At 41.6% G+C, this 25,185-nt stretch overlaps 1 protein-coding gene across 4 annotated transcripts in view; it reads right to left on the bottom strand.

Moving 5' to 3' along the window:
- MAPK9 (mitogen-activated protein kinase 9) overlaps window positions 1–25,185 on the bottom strand; it is a 60,059-nt gene that overhangs the window by 29,765 nt on the left and 5,109 nt on the right. For 3 of the 4 annotated variants that reach the window (XM_043585263.1, XM_043585275.1, XM_043585285.1), the window contains exons 2-3: window positions 13,239–13,409; window positions 1,349–1,478 (exon numbers count right to left, since the gene is read on the bottom strand). In XM_043585263.1, coding sequence (XP_043441198.1) covers window positions 1,349–1,478; window positions 13,239–13,360 — 252 coding nt within the window. In that variant the 5' untranslated portion in view covers window positions 13,361–13,409. Of the gene's footprint in view, window positions 1–1,348; window positions 1,479–12,574; window positions 12,811–13,238; window positions 13,410–25,185 lie in introns of those variants that run through there. The other variant, XM_043585294.1, reaches the window with a different exon arrangement.

The raw sequence follows: 25,185 nt of genomic DNA, 5'->3' as shown, positions 1-25,185 counted from the left end.
CAAAAACTGGAAACAATCTAAATATCCAGGAACAGGTGACTAGTTAAATAAATACTGTGCATCTGTACCATTTAAAAAATGGTTTCCATCTATGTTCATTAATATATCTGAGGTCCAGAAACATTCCATGAGGGAAAAAGCAGTATTTACAATAACACAGAAGGTCGAGTTCATGTGTGTATGTACATACGTATGTAAGAATGCTCACCAAAATGTTAATGATAATGCACTGTGGGAGTCAAGGATTTTTGCCTCTTTGTTTATATTGTTTGAATTAAAAAAATAATAACCATACTTTTGTATAATCTGAAAAAAATTTTTAAATGTAAAAGTAAAATAAAGCATACACTGGAGAAATTAAAAACAAACTCAAAAGAATAAACTTATCTTAGTTTTGTATGTGATGTCCCTATACCAGAAAGATCCAGCATTTATGCTAAAACAAAGGGAGCAGCATGAAATTGAGTGTAGTCTTAAATACTCATCAACAAAAAAAGGGGTCACAAGGGGTGATCTCCAAAGACCCTTCCAGACATAACATGTGATGATTTTTTTAATAACAAGGCAAGGTTATCAAAATCATGCTTACAATAATGCTTAGAGACTAGTGGCGGACATCCAATGTGCCTGAGTACCTCATTTTCTGGAAACTTACAATTTCTCCTTAAAATTTACAGTGCTTTGATTTCTGTGGAGATGCCAAGTATAGCTATCTTGAATATCACACCATCTACTGACATATTTAAACCTGAAATGTCCACAGTACAAGGTAAAAAGCTACTTCTAGAACAACGTTTTTCTAAAAAGAATATGTAGTGTCTCAGTTTGTTAGGTTCATACTATTGCCATTTTATAGAAATAGAAATACTGAAACTCAAATGGTTACACAGTTAATTGATATTGCTAACCCTCTTCAGTGACCCAAACTGGACCATGCTGCTTCTGGCTGACTTCAATTTCCCCAAGGTTAATTAAGAATTTTATCAACAGGGGTGACTGGGTGGCTCAGTCGGTTAAGCGTCTGACTCTTGGTTTCAGCTCAGGTCATGATCTCACGGTCTCATGGGTTCAAGCCCCACATGGGGCTCTGTGTTGCCAATGCAGAGCCTGCTTGGGATTCTCTCTCTTCCTCTCCTTCTGGCCCTGCCCCACTCATGCTGTCTCTCTCAAAACAAATAAATTTTAAAAAGTTATTTAAAAAAAGAATTTTATAAATAAAATATAACCATTTAAATGGTTACTGTTATTAGCAGTTTACCCTAAGTCTAAACCCAACATATATCCAAAGACCCAGAAGGTTATCCCATTATGGACAACATTATATGGAGAAAACATAGACATAACTTACATTTTTATGATTGACACATTTTAAGAGGACGAGTTCACGATAAGCTCTCTTTGCATGGGTTTGATTCTGAAAAGGACGGCTTAGTTTCTTGACTGCAACATTTATCCCAAGAACTGTATCAAAAGCAGCACTATAATTAGGAAATATAATAAGGAACCCATTAGGATGATTCTGGAAAATACTGCAATGTAGAATGTACATTCAAGGCATTATCTTTTTAAATAAGTAACAAATAAGGAAATCTCTTTCTGCTTGTTTCTACTCAAGGTACTTCTACACGTCAAGACCAAGGTAAGTTGTCTGAGAATGTGGGACGGACTCACTGCTCTGCAGAGGTACAGACAGGGCAGCTACAGTTAGGATGGGATTCAACAATTCTTTGCACACTGACTTCTCATCATATTAGTTGATATCATTATATTCGGAACCAAGTAATTCAATACACAGGATGTAAGACCAGTCAAGAAACGAAGTCTTCAGTTTAAATATGCCAATAAGTTGGGGCGGGAGGGTCACTGGTTATCACAGAATAAAATAGAAGTATATTCTGGAGTATCATGGTGGAGGAAATGGTTGAGATCATGAGAAGAATATAATAAATATAAGTTTTGATTGTGTTTTTCCCAGACAAAAAAATCTAAAGAGAAAACAGAAGCCAAGATCTCAGCTCATGGTAAATCTTCAAGATACAAAACCGCTAATGTAAGCAATTACTATATATAAAATTCTACTAGAAATAACTCCTTGTACTGTTATAGTAAGAATAAAATCCTGCAGAGGCTGTGTTTCTGGCATCTCAAGTTCCAAGTTGAAATTTATAGTTCCTTTTCCTCCAGAAAATAGGGAGAATTGAGTAGCCTGATGGTACATTTTATACAAATTAGTACTAATAGTACATCAGAGGTTAAAAGCTGCCAAAGACCACCTCAGAACTGAAGCACCATTTAAAACACTGTTTCTATTTATTCTATTCAGTTTGTAACATTGTTTCCACTTATACACTTCTATTAATGTTTTGTTTTGTTTTGTTTTGTTTTGTTTTGTTTTGTTTTGTTTTTCCAACAGCCCTAACTTAATTGAATGGATTTTAAATTGAAGGCTGTCCATGGTAGCATTTGGTTAATGATTAGAAACTTCACGTGGCTTTGTAATTGTTTCTCTTTAATTCAGTTCACATTATGTGTACACGTATACACATACGTAAATCTACATGCCCATATGGAAATGCATCATTCATATGAATTATAAAATGTTAAAGATAAATCTATTGTGCAACATATAATTAATGTACATATACACATGTGCATTTGTACCTACATATATTTCCCAGTGTTAAGAACTTGAAAACAGACACACCTTTCTTGATCTCAAAAGTTTTTGTCCCAAATGAGCCAAATGGACTAATTATGAGCTTCTGAGCAGACACCTACTTCCTCACTAGTAGTTTGAACTGCGGGAGCAACCCCCTTCAATTTTTCCTGGTTTTAATTCTTGTGGTCACTTCTCAACTCTAGATGAATATACTTTTATTACCGTTTCCTCATGTATCAACTTCAGAAATTGTCTGTCTATTCCGCCAAACTGAAGATTTAACCACTTACTTGAAACCCCCAACTCTTCCCAGCTTTTTGCTCTCACGTCATTTTGAACTTTTCCCTTGGTTACCTCTGTAACTTGAAACAACGTGCCTAAATTTCTTGTTCCATCAACCTTCAAGGGAGCCTCTGGACTCCCAGTATGTAAGATAAGACCATCACCTTCCATCTCTTTTGCCTTCAGGGCTCTACTCTCTTTCCCCTCCTCCAAACTTCTGTCTTGAATGGTCAAGCTAGAGAACATATCTGTTCGGTCTCTACAACTACGTCTTCCGTGTGTCTTCTTTCGGATGTGTCTACAAGTTGAAAGCCAAGACACACAGAGTATGTATGCATGCACACGCAAATGTCTCTAACAGCAGAGCCAGGATGACAGTTCATTTTCCAAGGATCACATGACCCTTCTTGTCACTCACAAGGGAATGAGATTGTTTCTGGCATCAAAGTCAGATGGTTTTTCTTTTCTTACATCCCATCAGTTGCTCAAACATCATGTCTTTTTAAAGCTGTTTGACACTTTAGGCCATGACTTCTTCTAGCTGTTCCACCATAAGTTTCCAATAAGCATTTTTTCTTTTTAAAAAATATTTATTTATTTTTGAGAGAGAGAGAGAGAGAGAGAGAGAGAGAGAAAGAGAGAGAGAGATGGAGCATGAGAGGGGGAGGGGCAGAGAGAGAGGAAGACACAGAATCCGAAGCAGGTTCTAGGCTCTGAGCCATCAGTACAGAGCCCGACGTGGGGTTCGAACCCATGAACTATGAGATCATGACCTAAGCCCAAGTCGGATGCTTACCCGACTAAGCCACCCAGGCACCCCAGCATTTTTTCTTTTTAAGAGAAGAAAAATATCCCTTTCTAAAGTCTATCCCCCGTGCTTCCCACCTTGCTCACATGAGCTATTGTTTAAGGTCTATTCCATTTTTTTGAAGATATGTTTTCTTGGAGTTTCTTTCATGGCCTGCTGTAAAGCCACCACCTTGGGACTTGTTTTCACTGGTCTCCATGCTGGTCATATATGTTCCTGTATTCTCTTTCTTGGTGGAGTACATCCTCAAGGAATTGCTTCAGAAAGAGTCCGTGGAAGATAAATGATCTTGTTCTTCCCTCAGCGTTGACTGATAGTTTGTCTTCTGACTTCAAAATCAGCTTTCTTTTGGAACTCCACGGATTTCCAATGTTGCTTGTCTCATTTTCATCCCTTTGCTTCTCTTCCTGTTCCTCAGTTCAATGATGTGTCACAAAGAATCATGTTTCGTCAGCATCCCCAAAGCCTCCCCTTACTAATCACTATCCCTCCTGTCCCCAAAGATGATAACTCATTCTGATTTTTATGATCATCACTTCCTTGCTTTTACCAGCTAAACATGCATCTTCAAGCTCCCTCCCCCTCCCACCCCCATGGCTTATTTTTGTCTGTGTTTTTAAACTGTTTGTGTCTGACTTCTTTCACTCAACATTACATCTGGGAGACTCACCTGTTGTTGTGTGTAGCTAGAATTCATTCTGTGTCATTGCTATAATATTCCTTTGCATGACTACATGACATAACGTTGATGTATACTTCAGTTATTTTCAGTTTGCTAGCAATTATAAGAAACATGGTCATAAACATTCTCACACATGGCTCTGGGTCCCTTATACATGCATTTCTGATGAGTAGATAGCTAAGAGTAGGAACGCCGAAGCATTGTCAAAGTGTTTTGCTGTACCAATTTCTAGGCATTTGGTTTTTATGTATGCTGACCCTGTGTTCTATAAGCGGGGCTAAGCATACTCATTAACAAATGGGAGATGGGGTCTAATCTAATCACAACAGACCCCCCCCCCCTTTTTTTAATGTTTATTTATCTTTGAGAGAGACCGAGATAGAGCATGAGTGGAGGAGGGGCAGAGAGAGAGGGAGACACAGAATCTGAAGCAGGCTCCAAGCTCCAAGCTGTCAGTGCATAGCCTGATGTGGGGCTCGAACTCACAAACCACGAGATCATGACCTTCGCTGAAGTCAGATACTAACCAAGCCATCCAGGTGTCCCACGACAGCTCTTTAGAAGCAGAGTTTGCTCTGGCTGGTGGGAAGAGGGGAAAGTCTGAGAGATTTTTATCCTGAGAAGGATTAGACGTGCCACTGCTGTCTTTAAGGTGGAGGGGGCCATGTGAGAAGAAATGCAGGAGCCCCTACGAGCACAATGGCCTTTGGCTGACAGCGAGGGATAGGGACCTCAGACCTACAGCTGCAAGCAACTGGGTCCTGCGAATGTGCTCGGAAGCACATTCTTTCCTGGAGCCTCCAGATAAGAGCACAGTCCAGCCAACATCTTGATTTCAGCCTCATGCGATGTTGGGCAAGAACCCGGGCAAGCCCATGCAGATTTCTGACCTATGAGAAGTATGAAATCATAAATGGGTGTTGCTTTAAAACACCAAGTTTGTGGTAACTTAGTATGCAGCCATAGAAAATGAAAACATCCTCTCTTCTGTATTTTTCTACCCTTTTGTCTCTCCAGGCTTCATTCTGAAAATTTTTTTAATGTTTATTTAGTTTTTTGGAGAGACAGAGTGTGAGCTGGAGGAGGGGCAGAGAGAGAAGGAGACAGAACCAAAACAGGCTCAGCTCAGAGCCTGACGCAGGGCTCGAACTCATGAGCCATGAGATCACGACTTGAACTGAAGTTGGACGCTCAACTGACTGAGCTACCCAGGTGCCCCACTGAATTTTTTTTTTTCCTGACCCACCTTTCAGAGCACTAAATCTCTCTTTGGTTATATCTAATATGGCATTAAACCCATCCATTAACTTCATAATTTAATTTCTATATCTTACAGTTCTAGAATTTCAATTTAGTTTTTTTTTAAGTCTCCACTTTTCTACCAAAAATTTTTCATCTTGCCTTTTACCATCCTGAACACAATGCCATAGCTATTTAAAGTTTGGATCCAATAACACTAATATCCCCTGTGGATCTGTTTCTTTTCTGTTTGTGCTGGGTCACATGCATGTTGTCTATTCTCCTGTGTGACAAGTCATTTGTGATGGTGTGTGGGGCCTCGCACTTGCAAAACTGCTTGCTATCTAGAAATAGCTTGATATCTAGAATTTAAATTCACTTCTGCTGGGCACCTGGTGGGGGGCACTAGCAATTTGGGTTCACTTCAAGTTCAACAAATGAGGTGATTTGAGGCTGAGTGGCAGTGCCCGCGAGGGTCCATTTCTTTCAGGTTCATTCTTTTTTTTTTTTAATTTTTTTTAACATTTATTCATTTTTGAGGGACAGAGAGAGCGGGAGTGGGGGAGGGGCACAGAGAGAGGGAGACACAGAATCTGAAGCAGGCTCCAGGGTCTGAGCTGCCGGCACAGAGCCCGACGCAGGGCTCAAACCCACGAACTGTGAGATCATGACCTGAGCCAAAGCTGGACGCTCAACTGACTGAGCCACCCAGGCACCCCCTCCCCCCTTTAAAAAAAATTTTTTTTAACATTTTCTTTCGGGTTCATTTTTAACTTCTTGGGTGCAGTCCTTTTTTGGTCCCAGTTCAAGGCAAAAAGTTCACCTGGCCCCTTATAGGACCCTGGGCTCCAATCTGCTGGTCACCCAAGGCAATCAAAAGTATTACTCAATCTCTCACCTATGCACTCTAGAATTCTCAAAGGTCCTCAGGGGAAAGAGCCCCAAATTTTGGGCTTCCCCTACTAGGATTCTGTCCATCCCCAGATCCTAGCCTAGTAATTCTTCACTCACCTACTTGCTCTCTAGGCGCAAATGCTGAGCACGGGGATGGCAGGCGGATGTTGGTAGCCAACTAGCACAACTGTTTCATAGACACACTTTTAATTAACATCCCTATTTCTGGGCACTTGTTTCACCTTCGTTTTCTGTCTCTGTCATCCCTACACCTACAGCCTCTTTGGGGTTTTACTCTAGATAGGTTCTCTTCCTCACTGCAAATGTCTCAGCTACTTATTCTCACTTCCCCTGCTCTGTTTATCTGCATCAAGTTTCCAATTACTTCTTACATTTCAGAAATGTGTTAAAAGCTCTCATCCCACTGACTACTGTCAGTGCCCTCCTGCTTTGTTGGGTATCTGATCCATCATTCTAATACAGAAGCTCTAAAACTGCTCACTTTAGAGGTGAGACTGTTAAGACATACAAAGACCCAAGGATTTGTTCAAGGTCACAAAGAACTACGAGTGTGTGGATCAGAGCTGGTCTTGGAGCTCAGTTTTCCCACATCACAGGCTTCCTGTGCTTTACACTATAAATCTTCTTTATCGCAGAAATTTTGTTACAGACATTATATGTTTATTTACTCATACTAGTGGAGAGAAAATAAAACAGTGTAAGAAGAGGCTGACATTCATGGGTGAACAGAACTAGAAAGATAAAGGAGTAAAGGCTAGACTAACCATTTAATGCTCAGGTTGTAACTGTGACTTCTAGGGTCTGCCAGATCTAACATTAAACTTTTTTTTTTTAAGTTAAAAACTTCATGCAAATGTTCCATAAAACAGATAATTCTCACTATTTTGGCTGAACAACTTGAGATTTTAGGAGAAAGAAAAACTGAACAGATAAGAAAGAAACATACACACTTTTCCCCCGCTACAGCTTCAACAAAATCTTGCAGTTACTTAATTTTATTAAATAATATAGTTGATATTTATGAATGATTCAAAGTGATAAACATTTCAAAACTTACTTCCTAATTTATTTAATTAACATTTTTAAAATGTTTATTTTGACAGAGAGAGAGAAAGCAGGGCAGGGGCAGAGAGACAGAGAGGGAAAGAGAGAATACCAAGCAGGCTCTACGCTTGACAGTGTGGAGTCCAACGTGGGGCTCGATCTCATAAACTGTGAGATCATGACCCTAGCTGAAGTTAAGAGTCGGATGCTTAACCAACTGAGCCACCCAGGCACCCCTATTTCACTAACATTTTTAATGAACAAAAATATGGAAACAAGAGGCAATTGCAAAAGCTATTCAAAATTAAGAGGCAGAATATTTTCCTCTGGTCCCAGCTCTTCCACTTAATCCCAGACCAGTACCTGCACTTTGGTGTCGCTGCACCCTAGTCCCTAGGTCTTCATAAAGCTCTAGTTTACACAGATGATTAACAAGTTTTGCAAACCATGCACTATTGCTACTACATTTTATTTTCAAAAATGTAAGAACACACATGCCTCTGTTAGTTTCCTATTGCTGTTGTACCAAATTACCACAAATTTGGTTTAAAACACAAATCTATTATCTTCTAGTTCTGAAGTGTGTGTGTGTGTGTGTGTGTGTGTGTGTGCGCGCGCGCCCGCGCGCGTGCGCTCACGTAGTGTGCACATCAATGAAGCATTTGGTTCAACCAGAGAGGAGGCTTTATTCTAAATGTGAGCTGAGATTAGCTGGGGATGTTTCATAGATGAGATTAGTCTTGAAAGACCAGTGACAGTGTCTTAAAGACTGGTGGGCTTCTGAGGACAATCCAATCCCCACATGCAGTGGGGACAAAAGTAATAGTCATGTTTGCAGGGAAAGAACGGCTGCAGAGAACCAGTTACCTAGAAGTTAGGGCTTGATGGTGGGGGACACTCGGGCCCTTCTGTCACTGGAGGAAAGAAAGGGGCCTGACTGGCACCGTTAGTAGTTTCTAACTAACGGTAGTTAGTAGCTTCTAGGAGAGGGTGAAAGACCCTCTCCTTGCACCGCATACTGAACACTTTTCTTTTGAGGCCCTCAAAGCAGAATGCCAATACCCACGATGCTGTGCAAAACAGATATGGGAAAAAATACTCAGAAGATGGGGTGGAGGGGGTATCACAGGGGAAGTACTCTCTCATTCTGAGGATCACCATTGTTGTGGCTCAAGGGGACCCCAAAGCCTCAACCCACCGGCAAGGCGAGGAGCAGTCAGTCACCCACCCGCCTGGCCAACAGCAAGGCCACACAGACTCTGGGAGAAAGGAGCAATGACATGATAACAGAAGGCAGGTCTCCAACTATGGGCCCAGCTCCCAGGATAGCACTTCATCTGAAGGCCAACAGATGAAACATCCCAGAAGCCCAAGAAAGATTTTCACAGCTGTACACACATCTCTACCAGAAGACATCAGTCATCTGAATCAAGTTAACTAACCCCTTTTCCATGCATCCTGTGAAGTTAGCCCAACAGGCTTTGGTTTGGTAACAAGTAACCGTCTGGGTTACAAAGGTAAGTGAATAGTGACATCGAAGATTGTGAAATAAACTGTTAGCTGCGCATGGGCTCATCAAGTTTTAATTAATTAATTAAGCTTAATTAGTTCCAAGTAATGACTTCTCACTTGAGCAGAAAACAACAAAAACCCAGCCTTTGATCTTGCCTTAGAATCAAAACTCACGCTAATGGAAATGGGGATTTGCAAGAGATGAGATTTAGAACAGCGTCAGGGTTTTAGCCCTCATGTACTTCTTTCTGCCTACCTTTCTGCATGTGGGATAAAAGCTGCTCCCACAAGTATTAACAAAATTGTCATGAAATCATGTAAAGGAAAACATTAAGATTTAAGTGATTTTACTATTAAGATTCTGTCAATATAGAAGTCAAGCTACTATGGGGAAATGACAACATATTTTACACACTGTACAGTGTAAAAATACCATTACATACAATGCTTTAGTATCAGGAGTTAAATATCCAAATGACAAAATGATAAAATAGCCTTGCTGTAAGGCACCTTCCGGTTTGCTTTTTTTTTTTTAAAGTAGACTTCACGCCCAATGTGGGGCTTGAACTCACAACACTGAGATCAAGGCTGAGTGACCCAGGCATCCCTCCAGTTTGCTTTCTTTTTTAAAGAAAATATTTGAGGTGAGATTCACAGACACACAAAATTAACCAGTTGAAAGTGAATGATTCAGTGACGTTCAGTCTATTCATGATGTTGTGTGGACACCAGCTCTGTATCATTCCAAAAGATTTCCGTCAACACAGTTTCCAATTCTGTGTCTCCCTCTCTCTCTGCCCCACCCCCGTTCATGCTCTGTCTCTGTCCCAAAAATAAAATAAAACGTTGAAAAAAAATTAAAAAAAAAAAAAAAAAAGGGGCGCCTGGGTGGCGCAGTCGGTTAAGCGTCCGACTTCAGCCAGGTCACGATCTCGCGGTCTGTGAGTTTGAGCCCCGCGTCGGGCTCTGGGCCGATGGCTCAGAGCCTGGAGCCTGTTTCCGATTCTGTGTCTCCCTCTCTCTCTGCCCCTCCCCCGTTCGTGCTCTGTCTCAAAAATAAAATAAAACGTTGAAAAAAAAATTAAAAAAAAAAAAAAAAGATTTCCGTCAACACAAAGGGAAAGCCCATACCCTGTAAGCAGCTGTGTCCCATCCCCCCGTCCCCCCTGCCTCTGCTAACCACCAGTCTGCATCTGCCTCCAGGCACCCACCTACTCTAGACATCTCATATAAACGTCTGGCTTCTTTCACTTAGCGTGCTCTTGAGGATCATCCATGTTGTAGCACGTGTCAGGGCTTTGGTCCTTTTATGAATCAAACCCTATGTGTGCACAGAACACAATTTGTGCATCTATTCATCATCTCCTGATGGACATTTGGGCTACCTTCTGGCTATTGCGAATACTGCTGCTACAAGCATCTATGTACACCTTTGTTACAGTGTACAAAGCATTTGTGTAAGTTTTTGTTGGTACAATGGATTTTAATTCTTTGGGGTATATACCTAGGAGTAGTTACTGGGTCACGTGGTAATTCTGCGTTGAGGATCTGTCAAACTGTTCTCCACAAGAGGCCGCAGCATCTTACATTCTCACCAGCGATGCATGAGGCTTCTAACTTCTTCACATCCTTGCCAACATTTTTTATTTTCTGTTGTGTTGATCATGGCCATTCTAGTGGGTATGAAGTTGTAACTCACTGTGGTTTTGATTTCATTTCCCAAATGACGAATGCTGAGCACCTCTGCATGTGCTTATTATCTATTTATATATCCCCTCTGGGGAAATTCTATTCAAGTCCTTCGGCTGTGTGTGTTTTTTTTTTTTTAATTGGGTTGTCTTTTTAAAGTTGTAAGAGTTCTTTATACATTCCGGATACTAGACGCTTACCAGATATATGATTTGCAAACATTTCCCCATTTTGTGGGTGGTTTCTTCACTCTGTTGACAGTGTCCTTTGATGCACCAAAGTTTTAAATTTTGATGGAGTCCAATTTGTTCTTTTGTTGCTCATGTTTTTGGTGTCATTTCTAAGAATCCAAAGTCATGAAGCTTCCCTGGTTTTCTTTTAGGAGTTTATGATTCCAGCACTTACGTTTAGGTCAATGATTTATTTTGAGTTAACCTTCTACACAATGTGAAGCAAAGGTCCAACACATGACGTGCCTTCTACATGTGGACATACACTTGCCCCAGCACGATCTGTTGAAGAGACTGCTCTTTCCCCAATGGATGACCATGGAGAACTTTTCCAAAATCAACTGGCCATAAATGTATGGGTTTATTTCTGGGCTCTGAGTCAAAAAAAATTTTTTTTTAATTCAGAACTTTCCATACTATAATTCTGCCACTGCTTTCTCAGATGAGGTTTAGCTTATAATGGCATATTAGGAACTTTTGTTTAAAAACTGAAAATTTTTTAATAAAAAATACACATCTGTGATGAATAATTTCATTATTAAACATGTCTGTAAAAATTAAAGATGAAAAGTAGCGTATACAACCTGGAAGTCAAAACCAATCTCTGCAAAATGGTATTTTATAAAGTAACATGTGATTTTACTGTTATTTACATGCTGTAATGAAGTCATTAATTTTAACTGCCTCCCATTTACAAAACCTTCCATTTTGCAATTACTTATGAACTTTTTTTACTCATGAACTTTATTTAGAATTACTTATGAACCATATTGAGAGGTTGACTCTCAATGTGGTTATTACATTAAATGTTGTTAATATCAGCCTTGCCAAATTACCTGTATCAAATTACTATGCAATTCCAAGTAAGAGATGGATTATAAATCAAAAGAATGTTTTATTGTCTAGAACTTTTTATACATTTCAAAGTGTCCTCACTTGAACCATCCAATGACTTTAAAACTTCTCTTGGCACAATGGATTTAAATAGCAATACAGTGTGTTATCTTTTGGAAATTAAGATCACCCTTATTTTAGACCCAGACTGGGCATTCCTCCCAAACAGCCCCTTCTCCTACATTAGTTTTTCTGTGAAGTTCTGAATGTCATTTCCTCTTAGCTCCCAGGGCTCCAACCACCTAGGCTAAAGGGAACAATGGGAAGGACTTCCCGGATCTCAGGTCTCCATAACCGAGGATCAATTACAAAGCGCTGGGTCTCTAGACTCAAAATCTCTAATGAGAACATTAAGCCCCCCTACCAGAACATCTAGAAGAGTTTGTTCTCTTTTATCTTGAATCCCCTCTGCCTACAAGTTGTAAACAGTGGATATTTAGCTCCAACACAGTTTATTTTAGATGCAAAGACAACCTTGTTTTTATTGACCCAAAAAAGAAAAAAGAAAAAAAAAAGAAAAGAAAAGAAAAGAAAAGAAAAGCCTTGCCCAGAAAACTATGGGTTGAAAAGTTTGGGAAGCGCTGATAACTGTAGTCTAGAAAACACGTGAAAGACTTTACCTTTAGCTGGCCGGTGATGTCGCGGCAGCTGACTGTCTTACCATGCAAGAGACTAAGGTTCAGGGTCAGACCAACGGTTCTGACGGGCTGGACACATGGTTGAAGTGAGACACCAAGGAAGAGACGGCCAGCCCAACCCCTCACACAGCAGCCCTTCCTGGTTAATCCATGGGGTGATAATGACACTGACTGGCCTCATCCTGCCAATGAAGGGCAAGGCACTGCAGTGACGGCGCCTAGAAATGAATAGGAGTGATTGGGGATAAAAGGGGGAGAGGGGAAAGGTGGCCAGGATGAAGAAATGAATAAAACTCCAAATTTCTGTTACAACTCACTGTCATACCTATTACTCTAGTATCTAATGACAGGGAAATGGAAAAAAAAAAAAAAAGAAAAGAAAAGAAAAGAAAAAAAAACAAAGGGAAAAAAAGAAAAATCGCAAACTATAAATTTATGCAGCATTCTAAGAATTGAGGTCTGTATCCTACAATATGACTACATATAACTAGAGCAAGAGCTTGATCTGATATAGTTCAAAAACCTATTGCAAAGAAAAGAGTATTTTTTTTAATCATCAGCGTTTCTAAGTTCTGACAACTTCATTTTATTGGGTTTTTATTATGACAAAAACTCAGTCCATGCAATTGAAACAGAGCATACTTACCAAACAATCCCTTGGGCTCCAGAGCCAATTGGTTTCAACTGCTGGTAACGTTTCAGGACAGTGAAAGTTGAGTCTGCCACTTGCACACTGTAAAACTGACTATCACATTTACTGTCACTCATGATGTAGTATCATAGAATATTCCAAAGAGCTGGTACAGTGGTCAGGTTCCTTAAAAGAGAAACAGAATGAACATGCACTCTTTCTGAGATGATACAGGCACAGCTCACTTCATAGGGTTGCAAGTTTATTGGCATGTAAGACAACGTGGCTGTAAGTTGATAAAGTTGGTTGGACCAAGTTCTGAACTTAAGCAAAGTGCAAAACAAACAAACAAAAAAATGCAACGACATTTCAGAGGCACAAGACCATCATGAAAGGAAGGAACATTGAGGCCCCACATGACCATGTTTTAAGGGAGCGGACTAGAAACTAACAGCCCTTCTTTTATTTGTCCATTTTTGCTAGCCATGACAGGATTATGTCACTGAGTGATTCTCATCAGCTCGCCTCCTTTAGAACTAGCTTATGCCGGGCTGCCTCAACCAGGGATGAAGGCACTGGGGAGAGGTTTCCAAGGGATTCTGTCTACAGTTCCTGCAGAAAACACAAGTGGGCCAGTCTTCTTCTAAGTCCACAAATTCAGGTGAAATGATGGAGCAGAAAGCAAGTCCTACTATATATCTAGATTGTAAAAGGAGGAAGTGATGGAACATTGGGGTGCTGGGCCTGGAGACATGGGTGTGTGGCCATGCATGCCCACTGCGCACGTTGAGGCCCCACGTTCCCCAAACCCCACATCACTGGTGGGCTCAATACAGACAGTTGTAGACAGAGAACCATTGTAACCTATAGTCATTAACATGGGTGCTCTGACAATTATTCATGATAAATTAGTATAAACTGGTGGTTTAGGCAGCCACCTTTTGGTGGCTTAGGCAGTAGGCTGAGATCCCCACCATGCAAGAGCCTATGTGATTTTATATAGAAAACAACCAAACACAAATCAGCAGTTACACTGATTTGGATCGCTGGCTCTTGTCTGAAGATGTTTATTTAGAAGTCATAAAACTATTTCTTTTGCTCTTTTTTAAAAAATTAAAAAGCCAACAATAAAATCATAGGGGTAAACATTATATACTATTTAAAAACATGGAATTTAAATTTTATTCTACAACTTCAGCAAATTCCTGTTTGTTCTACCATCTAATATTTAATGCCTACCTGCTAAGTTCTCTGGAGTGATGATTTGTATTTCAATACAGTGATGCCTAGAATTTCCATTAAACATGGAAATAAATTCATGAATAACAAGCCTAAACAAAGAATTTAAATCAAATGAATAGCTTCTCCAACTGACCACTGCTTCACCCCCGCTCCTCCCCTCATCTTTTTAAAGTTTATTTTTATTAATTTTGGGAAAGATACAGAGAGCAAGTAAGGGAGGGGCAGAGAGAGAGAATCCCAAGCAGGCTCCATGCTCAGCATGGAGCTCGACTAGGGGCTCAAACCCATGAACCCACGAGATCATGACCTGAGCCAAAATCAAGAGTCGGATGCCCAACTGACTGAGCCATCCAGGCGCCCCTCCCCCTCTTTTAACCATTCTCAGGGCAGTGGTTGAGGCACAGCTCTTAGTACCACCAGCAACTGTGATTGAATGTGCTGTACACAGGCTGGGGAGTGCCTCCGGGAGGCCAGCACTGCATTAGATGAACCAACACACTGCTCATGACAACCTACAGTGGGATGATCAGCCCCTGCTACACTGTGAGCTAAACAGCCTGGCTGAGCCACGCTGCGGTGAGGAGGGGGCCCTAAGCTCCAGGGCGGTAAGGGCAGGTCTGTGTTGCTTACTGTGGCATCTCACACTGCTGGGGACAGGACCACAATAGAAGCATTCAATAAACTTTTGCTGCTCTGACCCATAATTCAGTACCTAATGATTCCCTGACGAGGCTGCTTCATTTTACTGACATCTGAAGGAATATCTATTTTTTTTTTTACAGTTTTTATGGGGCTGAGACAATTCAACTCAACGTTTATGGGGTGCTTTTGTATAAGAAGTGGTAAGTAACATAGGTGATAAAGCAAGATCAGTTCGTCTTAAAGCAGCTAGTTGGGGGAATACTGTAACACAAGTTGCAACACAAGTTATAATAACATAAGGGCATAAGCAAAAAGTAAACCAAGGCAAAAGAGGTCCTACCCTTTGGCAGGGGTGCAGAAGACAAGGAGAGCTTCATGGAGGAGGTTGCATCTGGATCTGCCAGAGACAGACAGCAGAGGTACAGAGCTCGAGCTGACTGTGCTCAGACATGGTGAATTGCTCAAACTGGCTCTTGGGGTACAAGTGCAAAGGTTCAGAGATGGACTAGGTGAAAAGGCAGGTAGCCACTACAACCTGCTGTTTCTTTGCCTTACTGGAATACACCTGCACTGCCAGTCATTCAAAAAGCACTTCCTGACACCACTGTGGACAAAGTCCTGTGCAGGAACAGCCAGTGTGCCTGCCCTTGATGAGCTCACAGAGAGTGCACACTGCGGGCATGTTCAGGAAGAGCCCCGATGCAAGGAGACCCCTAAACTGAGAAGGACAGAGAAGGCTCTGAGCTGTAGGGAAGAGAGAGAGCATGTGCAGAGAGGTGGAGGTGCATTCTGAGTGTGAGAAGTCATTTAAGAGTTAGTTTTTCTGGGCAGTAGGGGAAAGAAGCTGGAGAGAGGAAACCAGGCCAGATCACCATGGGCCCTGGAAGCTGCTGGGAGCCATCTGGACCTGGGCCCGAGGTCTGTGGAGCCATCAAAGCAGAGAGGCATGTGCTCTGGCTTGCTTTGCTGAGGGGTCATTCAGGAAGCTGTGAAAGGGATGGACTGGGGTGGGCAGGATTGAAGGCAGGGAGGCCCAGCAAAACATAGCAGGGTTGTGGCGGATGGGGAAAAGAAGTAAATGCACGGCATGGAGGAAGAATGTGCATGACCTGTGCTGCCCAGGAGAAGATGAGGAGGAACGCGGGTGAAGCAGCTGGAGGTGGGCAGGAGACGCATGCAGTCTGCAAATCTGGCTTCAGACAGGTAAGTCTGCAGTGCCTGAGAGACAGGCAGCATGACAGCCACAGGCTGCTGACATCCTCCAGATCCTCCCTCCTTTGTTTCCAGGAACAGAAGCCTCCCTATGTGAGCTGGACAAATGGCTGCCCAACTAGAGAGGACATCTGGCTGCTTTTTGGCAGCCAGGTGTGGCCAGATGACCAACTTTTGGCTGATGAGATGTAAGCAGCGTGATGTGTGCCATTTCAACATCCATCCATCCATCCATCCATCCATCTTGTTATCTTCCTTCCTTTCTCTCTCTCTCTCTCTCTCTCTCTCTCTCTCTCTTTCAAAAGCTGCTTGCTGTCCAACTTATCTTTCTCCCTTGCTGCTGGCTGGGGGAACAGCTGTCACAGACCCAGAGATGGCAGTCACATGTTGAAGCTGGTAGAGCTGCCCACTGGCCAGAGTCCTGAATGACCTTGTGGCCCAGAGCTGCTCCCCATTCTGGTCCACCTGCCCACACTCAGGCTGGTACAAACTAATCTCAACCTTGTTGAGCAACTCTGGAACTCTCTCTCTGCTACAGCTGTTGTAACCTATACTTTGACTGGCACACGATTAGGTTAGCTTTTGTGAATTTGGGGAGAATGTCACATCATTAGGTTAGAGAATTAACATATTTTCATCTCAAGATTTAAAGTAATTTTTAATTTTTTTAAAGTTTATTTATTTATTTTGAGAGAGAGAGAGAGAGAGAGAGAGAGAGAAGAGAAGAGAGAGGCAGAGTGAGAGAGAGGGAATCCCAAGTAGGCTCTGCACTGTCAGTGAGGAGCCTGATGTGGGGCTCAAACTCGCCAACCGTGAGATCATGACCTGAGCCAAAGTCAGACTTTTAACCAACTGAGCCACCCAGGCGCCCCTAAAGTAATTTTTAAATTAAAATAAGTTGCCCTTAGTAGGCAGAAAAAGCTACCTAAGTGAGAAGCTGTCAAAGCTATCTTCTCCGTCAAACTTGGGCTTTGTGAACATGAGAAAGCATGCAAGAAAGCCAAGTAATTTAGCTATTAATGAAATCAACTGTTGAGATTATATTTCAACAGAATGGATGTCAGCTGGGTTTTAGAAAACAGTTTACAAATTGGGAAGTACTATATAAGAATTCTTCGTACAACCACATTATCAACACACTGAGGTGCAGGCACTGCCTTCACTTCCCTCACCAGTGGGTGCTGGTTCCTTACCTCGGCTCCAAGCAGTGGGACCCCGTCTCCGCCCACGCTGCTCTGTGCTGTGCAGCCCCGGCCAGGCTGTGCTGTTACTCAGTTTCTGCAGGTCTGCCCATGTCTCCCTCCCCCAAGGCTGGTAGCACCTAAGGCATGGAGGGGCTTTCTTCCCTCTCACATGTCGATAAACTTAAGGAAATGTCCAATGCCCATCAATGATCCACTCAGAAAGCTTCTAGGGGGACACACTCTGCTCCTTGGGTTCTTCAGATCTGAGGGTGGTGGGCAGAGCCCAGGGGGAAGGAGTCAGCACAGCCTTTGATGAAGCCATCTGGCTCAGGTCCATACCCTTCCCACTTTACCGTGCTGCTTCAATGAATCCTGGTTGAATGAAAGGCTCTAATCTAAAATCCCTATTTGTCTTGGGGCACCTGGGTAGCTCAGTTGGTTGAATATTCAGCTTTTGGTTCCTGTTTAGGTCATGGTCTCATGGTTCCTGAGTTTGAGTCCCGCATTGGGCTTTGTGCTGACAGCATGGAGCCTGCTTGGGATTTTCTCTCTCCCTCTCCCCTTGCATCTCCCTCTCTCTCTCTCAAAATAAATAAAAAATTTTTAAAAACTTACTAAAATCCCTATTTGTCTAAGACTGAAGACCCTTATAGAATCCCCTCCAGGATTCTAGAGTAAAATCTACCCACTCTACAGATAAACGTTGGGTAGGAGGGATGTTCCTACTTTGTTTGGAGTTTAGAATAAGAAATGCTTTTAAAAAAAAATTCTCTAGGGGTGCCTGGCTGGCTCAGTCAGTAGAGCACGTGACTCTTGATCTCAGGGTGGTTTAAGCCCCACATTGGGCATGGAGCCAACTTAAAATAAATAAATAAATAAATAAAAATTTCAAAACAGCTTTATATTAAAAAAAATTCTCTAACTCTAGAATCCTTTAAATATAAGCAGTTCAACTACTGTAAATATACTATTTACGTCCAAGTCTTGTGGGTACATCAGCTACCATTCACTGAGATCTCCCAATATCTCATGAGGGCCTCCTACGCACCAAGCACAAGGTAGGGATTGTTGAGAGAGCACTAACCAGACAGTCCATTCCCTCAAACCGCCAAGAGCATAATTGTCACACTACTGGGAAGTGTGTCGTAGGGGCAGACGTAGAAGTGGGCCCAAGGGCGGTGTGGGGATAGCAGCCAGTGAGTGAGCAGAGGGAGTGTGTGAGTGGGACATGGATATAAAGGAAGGTTTCCAGGACGAGTCAAGACCTGAGTGCAAGTTTGTGCACAGTATCAACCCAGGTGTGAGGGAACAGGCATTCTCATACATGCTGGTGAGCCCTGTAAGTTGGCAAAACATTTCTAGGGAGGAAAATATGTAACATCTAATGAAAATTTTAAATGCACATGACTCCTAACCTGGCCACTACAATTCTATAAATGTACCTGATAAATATATATGTACAAATGTTCAAAGACATTCGTGCAAGAATGTTTGTAGCACTTTTTATAACAGGGCAAAACAAACAAACAAAAAAACCAAAAAAAAAAACAAAACAAAAAAACAAAAAACCAAGAAATAACCTAAAACATACACTTGGAATGAGTAAACTATGGCATAAAAGCACAAAAAAAGCCATTAAAAATAATGCAGGGACTTTGTGTACTGATGAGGAATGATGTTTAAGATGAAACAAAGGAAATGAAGCAAGTTAAAGAGTGTGTATGGTAGGGGCACCTGGGTGGCTCAGTCAGTTAAGGGTCTGACTTTGGCTCAGGTCATGATCTCATGGTTCATGAGTTTGAGCCCTGCATCAGGCTCTGTGCTGACAGCTCAGAGCCTGGATGGAGCCTGCTTCCAATTCTTTGTCTCCCTCTCTCTGCCCCTCCCATGCTTGAGCTCTGCCTCTCTCTTGCTCTCTTAAAAAATAAACATTAAAAAAATTTTTTTTAATTAAAAAAGTGCCTGTAGTAAATGTGAATATTCACAGCCCCACACACATGCACACACACACACGAGTATACTAGCAAGTACAGACACACAGTGGGAAATGAGACTTTGACTCTTCCCATTACAACTTTCTGTTGTTTTTTATTTTTATTTTTTTTAGTCACACACACATTTCACATTAAAAAAAAAAAATAAATGAAACCTTTGAAATGGAAAGCCAAGACCTAAAAGTCGGGAAGGTTTGGGGCAGACGAGACTGGAGGCAGAAGAGTAGGCCGGACTCTGAGCTCCGCAGTTATAAACACCACCCTAACAGCTCGTCAGGTGAGCAGTGCTGTCCCCCCTCTGCAGACAAGGAAGAGAGCTAGAAGACAGTGAGGAAGTTGCCCAAATTCCCAGCTGGGAAGTGGCACAGCCTGGATCTGAATTTAGGTGTGTCTGACTACAATCTTCTTGTTCTTCCCAATACTCCATTCTAATTAACATCCCTAACTGCATTTAGAAACTGAAGTGATGTGTCCAAGGGCTGGTCAGGACCAGGCCAGGAGAAAACACAGGACTGGATGCTTCATCCTGCTGGCTTTACTCCACCAAGACAATTTTTCTTCTGATAATGAATCAGTCATCCACAGCCTCAAGAAAATCTTTAACTACGCTAATGGTACAGAATACCCAGGACATGCAATAGTTAAATTAACTGACTGCTCTGGTTAAAAGCAGAGTTTCACAATCCTTCTCTTAGCTTCAATACTTGTTGAAATTTTTAATCAAATTGTTCTTTTTCCTTGCTTTTTTTTTTTTTTTTTGAGATAGAGATAGGGTGAATGAGCTTGTAAGCACGGGAGGGACAGAGGAGAAGAGGAAGAGAGAGGATCCTATGCAGGCTCCACACTCAGCTCAGAGCCTGACACAGGGCTTCATCTTATGACCCTGAGATCACGACCTGAGCTGAAATCAAGAGTCGGACGCTCAACAGAGCAATCCAGGCGCCTCCCCACTTCTTTAATTCTTAATAAAAATGGCAGAGCACAACTCAATCTTTCTTTGATAATGAAGAACCTTACAACATCTCAGAGCCATCCTTCTGGACATCAGTCCTTCAACTACACTGCTTACTATGATAAAGAACAGCCACTAGTTGTTTGGTAATCACATCATCCATGGGTGGATCCTAAGGAAGGATCTGTCGAGGATTCCAACCCATGGGCCCCTTGGAGGCACTGCGCCTGTCTGTTCCTCCTCCCCAGCCCCGACTCCCAGTGCTCTGGTTGGGGTGTTCTAAGTGTTCCCTTGATGGGGCAACCGCCCAAGTGTTCTCCCAGCCTCCATTCCTGCTACCTCCAAACCACTATTCACACGGCATTTCCCCAGGAAAACCTTTACATGAATGCTCACAGCAGTGACATTTTCTACAGTTCAAAACTGGAAACAATCCAGGTGTCCTTCAGTGGGTTAACAGGCAAAGTGCTGTACATCCATACCATGGAATACGGGGCAGTAGTAGAAATGAACCAACTACTGATACATGCAACAGCTTGGGTGGATCTTCAGGGCATTATCCTTAAGTAAAAAAGCCAATCTCAAAGGGTCCATACAGTATAATTCCATTCACACAACATTCTTTTTTTTTTTTTTTCAGTTTATTTATTTTGAGAGAGAGAGAGAGCGTGCGTGAGTGGTTGTGTGCATGCATGCTTGTGAGGGGGAGGGGCAGAGAGATGGAGAGAGAGAATCCCTAGCAGGCTCCGCACTGTCGGCACAGAGCCTGACGCAGGACTTGGGCCCACAGACCGTGAGATCATGACCTGAGCCGAAACCAGGAGTCAGACACTTATGCAACTAAGCCACCCAGGTGCCCATACACAACATTTTTGAAATGACAAAATTATAGAGCTGTGGAGCAGATTAGTGGTTGCCAGGGGTTATGAATGGTGGGCAGTGGGGGCGGGGTGTGGTTATAAAGGGTAGCACAAGGGAGAACTTTGGGACGATGAAATAGTTCTGTATCTTCACTGTGGTAGTGGTGTTTGTACAAATCTCTCCATGTGATAAAAGGACACAGATTTGTACCCATACACTGCACCAATGCCACTTCCCTGGCTTTGATACTGTACTGTGGGTATGTAAATGACAACCAATGGGGGAAACTGGGTGAAGGGTGCATGGGACCTCTCTGTACTATTTTTACAATTTCTTATGAATGGAGAATTATTTCCAAATAAGGAATTAAAAAAGAGATTTGTTGAACGTATGCAGTGATCATACTGCTCTTCTGTTTAAACTCCTTGGATAGTGACCAACTGCCTTGAGAGTAAAACTCTGATCTTTAGCAGGCAGAGGGGTTCACAGGACCTCTGGCCCACTCTTGGGCAATACTGAATCACCTGAGACCAGCTGACACACCAGATACTGCCTCTTCCACGCCTCTTCCCAAGCTGTCCCATCTGCCTGAAATGACTTTCCTCCCCATTTTGTTCTCCTGGCCAACCTTCATCTTCCTTCAAAATCTAGTGCATGCACCTGCTTCTCTTGAAAGTTTTCCTCTACAGAAAACTTCAAGCTGTGCTGGGCATGCCCCCGTTTTTGGCACCACAACCTATATTCATTTTATTGCAAGTCTACCTCTACTTCTACTCTGTGAGGTCCCTGAGGGCAGAAAATGCGTCTGATTCATTTCCTAATCCTCTACTAATTACATAGTGGGTGCCCAGTAAATATTTGTTATAGGAAAAACTAAGCAGAAGAATAAATGTAGGGCAGTGTGGTACAGTGGTTAGCATGAGGATTCTCAAGTGGGAGGGCAGGCTCCTGGGCAGACTCCATCAAAAACTGTTAGAATAAACAAATTCATAATGGTTCAGGATACAAACTTAATGCACAAAAATATTTTGTGTTTCTATATGCTGATGAACTGTCAGAGAAATTAAATGATGTTCTCACAATTGTATCAAAAAGAATAAACTACTCAGGAATAAATTTAAACATGGAGGTAAAAGACCTTTACATTGAAAACCAAAAGACGTTAATGAAAAAAGTTAAAGACACAAATAAATGGAAAGATATTCTGTGTTCATAGATTGGAAAAATCAATATCGTTAAAATGTCCACACTACCTAAGGCAATTTAAAGATTCAATGCAATCCCTATCAAAATTCCAGTGGCATTTTTCACTGAAACAGAACAAATAATTCTAAAACTTGTGTGCAACTACAGAAGACTCTGAATGGCCAAAGCAATTTTAAGAAAGAAGAACACAGCTGGAGGCATCATGCTTCCTGATCTCAAAGGTATAGTAATTAAATATTACACAGCTATAGTAATTAAGACACTATGGTATTGGCATAAAAACAGACATACAGAGGCACGTGGGTGGCTCAGTCAGCTGGGTGACCAACTTCGGCTCAGGTCACGATCTCACAGTTTGTAAGTTTGAGCCCCGCGTCGGGCTCTGTGCTGACAGCTTGGAGTCTGGAGCCTGCTTCAGATTCTGTGTCTCCCTCTCTCTCTGCCCCTCCCCTGCTTGCGTTCTGTCTCTGTCTCTCTCAAAAATAAATAAACATTAAAAAATTTTTTTTAAAAGAATATTAAAAAAAACAGACATATAGATCAATGGAACAGAACAGAGGGCCCAGAATAAACCCACATATATATGGTTGATTAATTTGTGACAAAGGAGCCAATAATATACAATGGGGAAAGGACAGTTTCTTCCATAAATGGTGTGTGAAAGCTGGACAGCCAAATGCAAAAGAATAAAACTCAACCACTCTTACACTATACACAAAAACTAAGTTAAAACGGATTAAAGACTTGAACATAAGACTTGAAACCACAAAACTCCTAGAAGGAAACATTGGCGGTAAGTTTCTTGACATAGGTCTTGACGAGGATTTTTGTAATCTGGCACCAAAAGTAAAAGCAACAAAAACAAAAATACAAAAAGCAACAAAAACAAAAAACCAAGAGGGGCTACATCAAACTAGAAAGCTTCTGCACAGCAAAGGAAACCATTAACAAAATAAAAGGCAAACTATGGAACTGGAAAAAAATATTTGCAAATCAGGTATCTGATAAGGGACTAATATCCAAAATATGTAAGAAACTCATACAGCTCAATGGCAAAACAAACAAACAATCTGATATTAAAAAATGGGCAGAAGATCTGAATAGACAGTTTTCCAAAGAAGACATACAGATGGCCAGCAGGTACATAAGAAGATGTTCAGTATCATTAATCATTAGGGAAACACAAATCAAAGCCACGAGATTATCACCTCATGCCTGTTACAATGGCTAAAATAAAAAAGGCAAGAGATAGCAAGTGTTGGTGAGGATGTGGAGAAAGGGGCACTTGGGCACTGTCAGTGGGAATGCAAACTGATGCAGCTACTAAAGAAAACAGTATGGAGGTTCCTCAGAAAGTTAAAAATAGAACTACCATATGGTCCAGTAATTCCACTTCTGGATGTTTATCCAAAGCAAACAAAAACTAACTTGAAAAGACAGTTGTGCAACTTGAAAAGATAGTTGCGTCTGCATGCTCACTGCAGGATTAGTTACAGTAGCTAAGACGTGGAAACAACCTAAGTGTCCATCAGTGGGTGAGTGGATAAAGAAGAAGTGGTCTACATACACAATGGAATATTAATCAGCCTAAAAGAGGAGGAAATCTTACCATCTGTGACAATATGGACAGACCTCAAGGGTGTTATGCTAAGTGAAGTAAGTCGGATAGACAAAGACAAACATCGTGTGATCTCTCTTATATGTGGGATATAAAAAACAAAACAAAATGAAACTGCCAACCTTATAAATCCAGAGAACAGATTAGTGGTTGCCAAAGGTGGGGTTAGGTGTAGGAAAGAAATGGATGAAGGAAGCGAAAAGGAAAAAGAAAAAAATGTGTATTACTCTCTTCTAAATTACAGTATACAGACTTAAGATTCAGAGTGTATATTTTTACAAGAATTGTCAAAATAGCTGTCTAGATTAGGATTTCTGTATTTTCTTTTTAGATATTTAATTGTGACACATAATAGCATAGTAAAAGATATCTGTTTTAAAAAAACACAGATTAGGACTCTGGGGTCAGAGGGCAAAGAGCCTACCACTTATCTGGATGATCTCAGACCAGCGATTACACACATCTATAAAACAGGGATAAGCATAGAATCACCCTCAGGGGACAGTGAGTACAGTGCCCAGCACAGGGCAAGGTCTCAATGTCAGGTGACATTAGGACAGGTATTACCACACCCATTCTGTTTCCTGCTCCCCCAAATAAACGTTTGCATTCTGAAAATGTGAACTAAAATCTGGGAAATGCAAAAGTTGATGACATGGCCAATGGTGGGTGAGCATCTCGGTCAAACTGCACAGAATTTACTTTTCATTCTAGGCTGTGACCGGCAGATGATGTTTCAGGACATTTTTTGAAGACATCTGCTTCATAGGATGTGTGTGCTATGTTTCTGAGAGCATAGTTAAGAATTGATGAAACAGAATCAGAGCTTGTGGATTTATTACGTGGGCTGCACGTTCAGGCCTAGATATGCTAAAATCAAACTAGTGACAGCATTGGTTAAGATATACAAATACTTAAATAGTCTAACAAATTAAATCACAGTTCTGTACAACTATACATATACACACACACTGACATAATTTTTAAAGGAAGTTATTTTAAAAGCCAGTCATTCTTTCTCAATTATTCTTTCTCTTAGCATCGCTGTGGG

The sequence above is a fragment of the Prionailurus bengalensis genome, chromosome A1 (genome assembly GCF_016509475.1).
Source record: "Prionailurus bengalensis isolate Pbe53 chromosome A1, Fcat_Pben_1.1_paternal_pri, whole genome shotgun sequence".
Lineage (NCBI taxonomy): Eukaryota > Metazoa > Chordata > Mammalia > Carnivora > Felidae > Prionailurus > Prionailurus bengalensis.
The sequence above is the reverse complement of the archived record's forward strand: the minus strand, read 5'-3'. Positions and strand labels throughout refer to the sequence as shown.